Source organism: Lactuca virosa, chromosome 4 (genome assembly GCF_052849685.1).
Source record: "Lactuca virosa cultivar CGN04683 chromosome 4, Lactuca_virosa_CGN04683_v6, whole genome shotgun sequence".
Classification (NCBI taxonomy): Eukaryota; Viridiplantae; Streptophyta; class Magnoliopsida; order Asterales; family Asteraceae; genus Lactuca; species Lactuca virosa.
Window position 1 is genome coordinate 96,777,900 of NC_136429.1, and position 12,189 is coordinate 96,790,088.

General features: G+C 36.3%; 1 protein-coding gene across 1 annotated transcript; it reads right to left on the reverse strand.

Moving 5' to 3' along the window:
- Positions 1 to 10,611: 10,611 nt before the first annotated feature.
- On the reverse strand, positions 10,612 to 11,507 carry LOC145106539 (phosphatidylinositol 4-phosphate 5-kinase MSS4-like protein). The gene has a single exon (XM_079043495.1). It carries the CDS (start codon positions 11,366 to 11,368, stop codon positions 10,847 to 10,849), a length of 522 nt encoding a protein of 173 aa, XP_078899621.1. The 5' UTR covers positions 11,369 to 11,507; the 3' UTR covers positions 10,612 to 10,846.
- Between the last annotated feature and the right edge of the window lie 682 nt (positions 11,508 to 12,189).

Below are 12,189 nucleotides of genomic sequence, written 5' to 3' on the forward strand. Positions count from 1 at the left end.
CTTCCTAACTATAAGACCTAACTTCTAGTGAGAACCACACAATCGCAGATTCTCAAAATTACAACCACAAACCAAATCCATCAATATGCTTCCCGGGACCGGGAACCCATCAGTTCTCAACTTCAGAAACCATACTCTAAGACTGATGTTCATCCATTCATTGAACCTACCCCTTTCAACTGACTAAGAACACCACTAAAACATGCGGAAAAAATACTCAAAACACACCGATCATGAATTTCAACCAATCCAAAATCTGGAAGTTGTGCCAAAAACCTTAAATACACCCTTGAATCCCTGACAAGTCATCTCAAACCCATTGCTCCTATGAGCAAAAAGACGGTCAATCCAAGAATTCTTACGTTGCATCCAACTCCCTTATCAGCTCGGGTGTACCTCCATCTGACAATTCACTCGAGACATTCACAATGAAATTCATGACTTGAAGTTCCATAACCGATACCCATCATTGGTAACCAAACTCCTAATAAACAGTCTGCAAGCAACGAGATTTATAATGCAACACTCTGCAAGATACTTCTGATGCACAACTGTTACTCTTAACAACCTTTAACTGCCCACATGATCCAAACCATCTGGTCACTGAGTCTCCCGACTCCCACAATGCACTAACACCCAAACATGCTAAGAAAACTAACCATCCGAGACCTAAGAGCCTCAAACAATTGACTACCGAGTCTCTCCCATATGAATCATTCCGTTACTGGTTCACAATACATCGTGATACCATCCAAGAATCGAGATGAGAAGCTCAAGGTTCCTCACCGTATTTCCACAACTGTCATGGGCGCTTCCCATGGTTTTGCCAACCATCCACAACAATACCTAATCGAAAATCAATATGAGTCAAATCCCCTACCGAGATAACCCAAATCCTTAATCTATGATTCCCTGCTTATGATCAAAAACCAACTACTCTCCTGCCCTCAGATACGAAATCCAAGCGGTTCTCCCCCACTTGCAATCAACCCCTCCCTAACGACTTCAAAACTTTTACTACACATTCACAATCTATAGCGTCCAGACCCTAAGCTTTCTAGCTTGATTACCATCCATTTCAGTAACCATCCCAACCATAAAACCTTCTCAGACTGACTCCTTTCCTACCCTACCGACGCGACCCCGCCGAAAAGGGATTCTGCGCAGATCTAAAGTCCTTCCAGGAAACTAATCAATGTTACTCTGACACCTTATTTTTGGGTCCAAAAATGCCTGAGATCTACACTTAAAGAAAGATTGATCCACACATAGCACCGTCAACTGATATTACTTGATAAATTCTCGAACAATCTCACCCACTGATCCAACACCCATGCAACTGATATTACTTGATCCACACATTACACCCTGAAGTAGATTGATAACTTAAAAATAGTTCTACCCCTACTAATAATAGCGATCGATTCGATGAACTAACCCCACTTTCAATTGATATTCAACCCGAGCAATACACACTCCTCTTAACTCTATTTCGTTATCCCAGAAGAAACAACCGGCTACAACGAGATCTTGTCTAGAAGCTTTCGATGCAAGGACTGCGTGGATAACCTCGAGCAGAAAACTAACAAAAACTCACCCTACACCCGCTTCAAATCAATCTTTTAGTCCTCTCCAGCATAAAAGATCTCAACAGTCTCGAACATCAGAAATCCAACGAACTTACATTGCAACTTCCTTCGGCCCATCTCACGAAAATCATCAAAATCAATCTGGCTGCTGATCCTTCAAGCATAACGCTCAGTCCTCCCACGCTCAGGGCTTACTCCCTTATTGGCCGACGTCTTCCACGTCGAAGCCTAAAACCGGTTCATCCAGATACTCTCTAAACACAACTCTCGGTATGAAAAATGGCATATGAAATTTTGAATAATAACCAGCAATCGCAAGGAAATCCTGCCTTAGATTGTGACGCTAGAAGCTTTCCAAAAAACACAACTCTGAACTCTTCGCGAATGAACCTCTTACTTTATAATTTATGGAGCAGCCCGAAAGCCACATCCCATATCCTTTAAAACCCATCGATGCTAACATAATAACCCTAGCAAACTAATTATACGAATAACTATCTATTTGGCATTACAATAAACAGGTACATCTATTCAAGATAAAACCGAGGGTCCCTATGATTTCTGGCAATTCAACCTTGACCTCCCGTAGGACGATGGGTGTTTGGGCTTGCACCCCCTCCACAACCTGCAGCACAGTCGGGTATGAGATGACCCGGTTGGTGACAGTGGAAACACATCCGATCTTTCTTACAGTCACGAACAACATGCCATTTCTCTCCACACTTGTAGCATTTGAACTTGTGACAAGCAAACCCGTGGGTTTCACCACACTTCCCGTAGATATCAAAGCCCCATTGACTTCCAGCACCCAAATTAGCAGCCTCGAACTGTTCGTCCATCGCTGAATGAGCCCTATTTCTCTTTCCCAGTTGCATGCCCATATCAAGATCTCCCCTAGTAGTCACCCCAACAGTCCCTCTCATAGTCTGCAAGGCTGCAATCTGCTCCTCGAACTTGGTAATTAGCCTGTTAGTGATCTGGTCCATAATTCCAGGCAACTCTGTATGTAATATTTGTGAAAACTCAGTGGTAATTATCTCTCGTATCTGATCATCATTCAACCCGGCCTATTTTGGCCACCAGCTCCAGATCCAAAACCAGATCCTTTCGTGAACACCATGCTGAAAATGAACCAAAATATAACAGAAAGGACACAGTTCAAACCATTTCAACCATCACAGAGAGACTAAACCCCCAGGGTTTGTGACTCCCTTGCTACGCGTATAGGTCTTATGCTTTCAGTAGTACGGGCCCATACTACCTTCCACTCGTACCCGTATTTGTCTCAATGGATCACCACAAACTACCCGAAAACAATCCTAGCAACTACGATATGCATACATCTTATCCTCACTCTCTATCAAAAGTGGCTAAACATTCCTTAGCTGGCCTGTTACACACACTCACCCATAACGATACTCCCAACACTCGCTAAATAGAGCACCATGAGTACTACACACTCCCTAGGCTATCCTATGATCCTCACCTCACCCTTCCATCAGCTTCCGAAAGACCCCCATTATTACCAGTTAACTACTTCTTAAATACAATCACATGCAACATAACTTAAATAATCTTAGATTAGAAGATTCAACCCTATAACGATTGGACTCAGACAAGATCTACGCAATAGGACCAAATCCTTCACTCTAAGATTATTTAACCCATGCAACATGTGAATTAACATATTCAATTAATAGTTAATTCACACCTGAAAGAGTCCTACAAGAAACAAGCAAGCAACGTGCGAGTAGAAAAGCTCCATATGAATAATGCATCATAATTCAGGCAATTCTATCATGCAACTCCTGAATATCCCTACCCTACAACTAGCATGCAGTTCTATCATAAGCAAATAATAGTGTGAGTTTATTGGGGTACACTTTCTTGCTCCGTCTGATCGTAGACATCTCATCCTTCCTTGGTTACCTTTTGAAAACAATTTTTGAAAACACTTTTGAAAACAATTTTGAAAACTCTTACAGATCCTTAGTTTGAGTATGGATTCACACGAATGCTCATCCAATTCTCTCAAACCATGGCTCTGATACCAACTTGTAACATCCTAAAATCACAATAAAAATTTTCATTTATAAATTAAGGAGAAATCATTGTTTTCAAACAAACTCAAGTCATAAAACCCCAAGATCAAATATAAATGTTCCAAAATCAATGTATCATAACATCTCCAAAACATGTCACCAAAGGATGTGTACGATCACGCCTTTGCTTTAACCCAATCATCTGAAGTACCTGAAACATAAAACTTAAACCGTAAGCCAAAGTTTAGTGAGTTCCCCCAAAATACCACCACACAAACATATAACAACATGCATACTGGGTCCACATCCATCAGGCTGGATTACCCCTGAGACCACATCATGAGTCTAGCTTGCCTTCTTAGCATAAATCTCATGCCTGGATTGCTCCCGAGCCCATAACATAAGTCCGAATTGCTCCTGAGCCCAAATAATAAGTCTGACTTGCCTTCCTGGCCCACATCACGTGTCTTGCTTGCTCCCGGGTTTGTTGGCTTCCGCACATAGCAATATTGCCTCAACCCAAACATACTACGTCGACATATACCTAACAAATAACATATATCCGACAAACAGATAATCATCTAACCAGTTAACAGACTAACATGCAGATCTACAAATCACTGTCACATAATAACATCCTATTTACCAGGATACATAATCTAGTGGGTCGGCATTGGTGCCTTCGATCCACAAGTACAGTGAGTAAAACTTACCTCTTAGTCTGAAAAGATAGTTGAACATAGCACGACTCCGGATACTAACTCTATAGGTCATCTATACAACAAACAGTGACCTAGTCTCAAACTATTGCCCAAAATACCCAAAATACCCCTAGTTCAAACTTGGTCAAAAATCCTGGTCAAAAGTCAACTTAGTCAGTCGCCACGTCGTGGCTAGCCTTTAGCCATGTCGTGGGAAATACAGGACAAAATAGTCGCAAGGCCGCCATCCGCCACGTCGTAGTGATCCTTCGCCACACCGTGGGGACTGTTCAGAGCAGCTTAATCCATTAAGCTCTTAATCCATAAAACCAACCATTCAATCTTCCTAGAAGGTATTCTCTTATCCAATGGACCATAAAAATTGTTGCTCTATAGACATGCATGTCCAATGCATGTCTTGATCTCAAGCTACGTCAAATAGAGTAAAAAGGGCAAAAATCTCATGCAAGAGTTCAAAACTCTATAAAACTCCAGATCTAACACTCCTAACCACAAAAGGACTCTAGGCATCCATAAAGTTGGCAACTTTATGGAATCCCAACACTCCAATGTGTCCCAATATGAAGAATAAGGCATAGAAACCTAGATCTATGCACAACAAACCAAAAAGCCTGGAACTTAGGGAATTACAAGAGTCTAGAAGATGCACAACAAGATGATGAGAATAGTTGCTTGCTGAATCCAAGTCCAAAAGACACCTTCTTCTTCTTCTTCTAATCCCCAAAGATCAACGCAAAAGGCTTAGAGAGCAAAATGGAGGTTAGGGTTTGCTTGGAGACTGAGAGAGGGTGAGCAACCTTAGCCATCACATTTCCTTAAATAGGGGTGCAAACCCCGATTATTAGGGTTTCTCATTAAACAGCCGCCACGCCGCGTCCATAGGTTGCCACGCCGTTGCAGTCATTTAAAATCCACGATACATCGACCATCACCACATCGTGGGATGCCTCCACCATGACGTGGTCCCGCCCAAAATCCAAAACACATTAAATTTAAATACCTCCCATAATCTGAATGTTACATAAACTTTCAAAAATGAGAGGTGCCAATGTTAAAGAAAAGAATATATTAACGAACAATGCTTAAATATCATATCACCATGTTTTTCCTATCAACAAATTAGTCAATATTATGTTGGGTAAAACCATATACACTACAAGAAAACTAAGTGATAGGGGAGACCTTTAGTGGTGGCACCTTATTAGACATGCTTGGTGTCGCCGCTAAATCGTACGTTACTACTATTGCCCAATGTTGTGACCTGTGTGCTTCGTCTAGAACAAATCCAAGCCATTTGCGTTATAGATCGATCCAACGACCAATGCTTGTTCTTGTAAAACTAATCGTGGTGACTCGAAGTCGCCACTAATGCTCATCAAAATAATACCATGGAAAGCTTCCCCCCCCCCCCCCCCCAATTTCTTCAAGTTCGTGGCACTAAACCCTTCTATTTTCTATTTTATGATTTCACTAACACAAAAACATACCAACCCTTTTCTTGATGTTAGCCAACGAACAAGCATACCAACACTAGCGCCCCGTCCTTTCTGCTGGTGAGGAGCAAGCAACCACCATCACCAATGCCCTTCCACTCCCCCTTGTTGCTCTTTTTTTACGGGACAAACACCACCACCACCTACTACTTATTCTTCTTTTCCACTCGATCATATACTATCTTCATCATTCTAGTTCTTCTCACAATAAATTTTGGCAATTTATTTTGCAGTTATGGAACCCTAATTTCGTTGTATGGGTTTTGACTGATTTGACTTACTTTTTGTGTGTGCTACTAATTCTGTGTGTATGCTAGATATTTAGAATGTATTAGGACTTAATTATTAAGGACTTAATGATTTTATGATGTGTCTAGGGATTGTAATGAGTTAATTATATAATCCCTAAACTATTTTTGGTTATGACTTAATTGTTAAAGACTTAATGCATTTATGTTATAATGTGTTTGATGATATTATGATATGATGTATCTAGGGATTGTCTTGGCTTAATTAGATTGTAATGATAGTAAAATGTATGAATGCGACACTAAAGTGCCTAAGGACGAGAACAATTAAAACACTTTATATGTAATCATATTTAACTTTTAATATAATGGTTTATATTTTTTGTAATCATATTTGACCCGTTCTAATAGAAATCTTTATATTTGTTTTTTTATATTTGTAATTAACTCGCATTGTATTTTTGTATTCTATATCTTATAAACTTTCCTAGTTATGAGGTTTTCTGGAATGTTTTGTAGTACTTGATGGCTGATGTTCGGTGTCATGATAAAGACGACTGTGAGGATCCACCGCATCCACATGGTAAAGACTATGATCATGCACATGAGATAGACGGTAATTAAGTTTTATTATAATTTATTTATTTACTATATTTACTCATTTATTATAAATATTGCAAGAAATATTTATTGATGCATCTATACCACCACTAAAAAGAAGAGAGATGAGTAAAAACCTTAAACTCTTAAAGAAGTGAGACGAAAACAAGAAGCAACAATTGTATTTTGTGTTTGACAGAATCTCTACTTACACAATAGTTGGTCATGTATATGACCTCTTTATTTGTGAGGTTGGAAAATATATCTTGGTGGACATCGCTTTAGATAGAAAAAAAGGGAAATTAGTTTCTCACGTCGAAAAGAATGCCATGTTCGAGCATATTCGATTAAATTATTTATATAAGTATATTTAATATGTTAATTTTTATTGATTGTTTATTTTTTCTATATTTTATTTGTAGCCATTTTTTGATTTTCAAGCGGTTACGAATGATCCCGAGTCTCCAAAGTTATGAGCGAGCCTTAACTTTCATACAAGTAGGCGATATAAAGGCTATAAAATGATGCAATTTTTTTTATAAATATGGGAGGGTATGAGAATGTCGAGATGAGCAAAGGAACCGACTCGGCTGGAACTGGACCGAATCGGACCCGGCCCGGGAACCGAAGTCGGCCGAATTAAAGAACCGAACCGGACCGCCGGTTCTACCGGTTCCCGGTTCCTACCGGTTCTTGCCGTGTCTTCAATGTTGGAACCGGTCCTCAAGAAATAGCAACATACAGTTCCGGTTTTTGCTGATTCTTCCGGTTTTTGCCGGTTCCTACCGGTTCCCGGTTCCAAAAATCCACAAGAATATCGTCCCGATCCCGGCCCGATTGGTTCTATCCGGTTCCGGTTACGGTACCGGTTCCGGCCGGTTCCCCGGTCCAAATGCTCATCCCTACGAGAGAGCAAGTAACCCTCCCCCCTCGTTGTTATGGATTCGGATAATTTGAATTCCACTTAAAACTATTTTTGTACGGAAAAGCATAAAAAGTGTTCTCACCAAAACACAAAACACATATTGTCATGCATAGCAAACAATGAAGAATCACTGGGTGGACGGTTATTTTTCAGAAAATGCATCTTGGTTTACACCCTATGCGAGCCCGTATCCATAAACTTTTAGTGGGTATCAACTATTGGGGTACCAAACCTACTGATGTACATACCCTAAAGAGTTTCAAAATCACCATTGAAAATGGCGCAGACGTACCATGACAGTCTGAGAGTAAAGGAGATTGTGAGGTGTTTTTTTGTTAGTTTATTGAGATGTTGATCGCAGGGAAATCATATAAGACAGATGGTTTAACCGAAACCTGGCGACCGCATATCGCAAGTGATTGGCAGAAATTTTTTGGGGAACCAAGAAAAAATAGTGTTCCGTTTGAACGATGCAGTATTATTTAAAACATATGAAGCACTGGTTATTAGTTTTGGTATATTTAAAAAAATATTAGTTTTGTTAGATTTATGTAATTATTTAAAGCATTTTGACTTTATGTAATTATTAGTTTGATAGATTTAAAAATTATCAATAACCATTCTTTTTTGCAATATATACATTTTATTAAAAAAACATAAATAAACAAAAAAAATTGACTGTTCCGGAAGGCTACTTTGGAATACTTCTCCGGTATCATGGAGTTCTCTCCGGAATGCCCTGTTCCAGACATAATGGTCATTTTTCAAAAATTAAAAATTGTTGGTTATTTTTTTCAAAAGCTTCATTTATATGGGTTAGATTATTCAATTTCTCATTACTTAATGTTTTGTTAATATGTTTTAGTTGTGACTTAATGCTAAGGACTTATTGTATTTGTTATGAATTTGATAGTTTGATACTTTGTTAAAAACTTAATGCATTTGTTATGAATTTTGTAGTTTTGTACTTTGCTAATTGTTAATTTGGTTAATTTAGTTTGTTGTTTTACCTTATATATTTATTTTGTAGGCGGATGTTGATGTTATTCTTAATAACCCGATGTTTGGAGCGACAATATCAAAAAGTGTTTGATTGTTGACCACCCAAAATGAGAATGAGGAAACAAGGATGACCGATAATGAAGAGTAGTTTTATGTTTTAGTTACTATTTTACTGATGTTTTTATATATGTATTATGGATTTATGTAGTATTTTATGCGCATTTTATATAAAATGCATTTTTTTTGTATATATTAGTAGTATTTCTACATTGACATAAATAGTTTATCAACGACACTATTATCTGTGACATTATCATTGGCGAAAGTTTGGCATTAGCGAGGACGCCAAGGCGACCCAAATAGGGACAGTTTTTGAGCATCAACGACGAGGCATTTGCAGTGACTTCTTGCCGATGACATTTGTCGCCCCTATTGCCTTGATTCCTTATAGTGATAGCATATTTTATGTGTTTGAGTAGATGTACAAATGATGTGATAACTAAGAATTGAACATGGATCGAGTCCAAAAAGAATTTGTGCGATCAGATTTGTCCGATAACATTTTGCCTCCATAATCCTCGATTACATATTGTTTTGTTGGAAGAGATATGTTACATTTAATTCTATAGTCCCTGTATTCTTGTCTTAAGGTTAATGTTTATCTTCCATGTTTATTGTGAGACCAATAGATAAAAACAGGTAAATATGGCATTTTATCATATCATGAATTAATTTGAACTGAGCAGAACATGGTTGAAAAAGACTTTTTTGTTTACTTGTTACAATAGAGTGCTTAAATGAGTTAATTTGAAAATTGAAAAAGTTGAAGTGTATGGGAATGATTAATCGACAAAGCCAGTGGATACAATATGGAAAAAAGGTAAAGTTCCCCAATTTTAGGATGCCATTGCCATCAAAACAATATAAATAATCAATCAATCAATCATCATTTCAATGTCTATGGAGAACAAACTCCTTTGTGTTAGGGCATACCCACTTGTACCCAAAAGCTTAGTGGGGACTATCATTCCATATCAACCTTAAAGTAACTTGCTTATCTTAAGAACCTTAGTTTATTTGAAGTTTAATTACGAATTTAGTTAATCGCATACCGAATATCATAGTTATACGAAAATGTACATCTAACATTTGTTTATCAAGTGAAAACACAAAATCATGATTAAAGTCTCTTGGTGATATCATATTTTGTTGGAAGTCATGTCCATTTTATATAAGAAGAATAATTATCCTCTTTATACTTGACCAAAGACTCGGAATCCTATATATAAGATTTGATTATTGATTAACTAAATTTCCAAATAACAAACACCATGATTGCAAAAGAAAATAGAAAAATAAGAAAATACTTTTACAAGTAAAAACATTTACTAAGATCACCTTAACAATAATCATATACCGTTATGCAACATACCCTTTTGGTAGTTTTCTTACAAAGATAATTAAAAATCTTACGTAAAAAAGTCATACATGATTCAAATCATGTTTACAATTATATATTTATATAAAAATAATTTTAAATTTTAGGGTATCTATAATATGCATAGTTCAATAAGAAAATTGAATGATATATCATGTCTAATTGACATTCAATAAAAAAAAATGAAGCTTTTTAATTATAAATATATTTCATGAGTTCAATATATCGTAGGATAATTAATATAAAGTTGTATTCAAAGTAATTAATATAGAGTTGTATACAAAGTAAAATAATGATTTGTAAAAATCTATTAAACTAAATTAAATTAATACATAAGTTCAATGTATTTTGTGGATTTCCTTAGGCTGAGTTAACACATATAAGTTATACTAGATTTATTAGAATTTAACATATATATATATATATATATATATATATATATATATATATATATATATATATATATATATATATATATATATATATATAATCATTAAAAAGTAATATGTACCTGGAAAACTGTTATTATTTTGATTGGGGAGGTTCAAAAGGTTTAGAAATATTCACAAATTTAAACCATAAATAAAACATAAGAGAGCATCAGATTACATGTTATTTCTTGTTTTTCCCTTCTTGTATATACAAAGGTTTCTAGAAAAAAGAAAAGAACAAGAATAACAGGATTTAAGTGGCATACGAATACGAATATGTAAAATGAATTCGACTTTTTTTTAAAGAAGATTTGAAAGGAAAAAGAAAAAGAAAAAAAAAGAAAAACCACATTAATTCACGCATCACTTGTAGCTTCAGAAATGCTCTCTAAATGAGGTCTCCACACGCCAACACGGCCTCTCCTCCTATCCTTCACCTTTTCCGATAGAATCTCAGTCAAGTAGCGATCAGAGACAAGAAGGTCTGTTAATAAATTATTGTCTTGATTGCTGTTCGCATTAATATTCTTACTGCTAACAACATTCTTTTTCTTTCTTGTGGTTGATGTTGACTTGGAACGAGTCTTTTCAGGCAAGGAAGAAGGAGGAACCGGCATCAGAAAGTAAATCTTTCCACGCTTGAGCTCGGCATCTGGTGGTAAAATGATGATCTGAGGACAGTTAACTGTTCCTTCATCGGTGTAGGAAGGAGAAGAGGGTTTCTTGAGTACATGCTTCGGGTGTAGTTTCATGATCTCAGCTGCTCGAATGGTGCCACTTATTTCCTCCACATGGCCATTGGAGTGAACGATCCTAATCACATCAAGTGCTCCACAAGGAAGAATGCATGAAATACAACATTTAATGGTGTTCTTCATCTCTCTCCTCCTTCAGCTATACTTCTATCATGGAGAGAGAGAGAGAGATCTAGAGAGAGAGGAGGAAGAAGAAGAAGAAGAAAAGAAGAAGAAAGAGAAGGCTATTTTGGGGAGGACAATGGGGATGTAAATATAATTGTTTTTGTTAGCAAATGATGATAATATTATATGGTACTAACTTTTGAAGTGGCCCCTCTAAATTATCTTCTTTTCTTCATCTTTATTTTCCCCTTCTTTTATGAAAAAAAAAAGTTACTTTCTAATTATCAACACGAAATTCTTTGGTTCAAAAAGTACAATATCAAACAGATTTTTTTGAACAGCTTCAAATGGATGATATATAGTTGTTGATGTCATTAGAAAGTCGATCTTTTTGCTTGTTGCAAATTTCATTCCAAATCTTTGTGTCATCTTTAGATCTTAGAATTATATATATATATATATATATATATATATATATATATATATATATATATATATATATATATATATATATATATATATATATATATCGGGTCCGGTTCCGGTGAAGACTATTTTTTCAGTGAGGAAACCTTAAAAAAATTGAAAAAAAAATACAAATCATAAAATCGAGCATAGTATTATATCGGAGAGAAAAAAAATTGGAAATTTTTTTTGGATTATTAAAATTGAATCATGGATCATAAAAAGTGAATCATGGATCATAAAAATGATCAAATGTTTCAATTTTAATAATCAAAAAAAATTTCCAATTTTTTTTCTCTCCGATATAGTATTATGCTCGATTTTATGATTTGTATTTTTTTTCAATTTTTTTAAGATTTCCTCACGAGTCCTCA

Excerpts from the sequence above, each read along its gene's own strand:
- LOC145106539 (XM_079043495.1), bottom strand. The coding sequence starts at position 11,368 with ATGAAGAACACCATTAAATGTTGTATTTCATGCATTCTTCCTTGTGGA.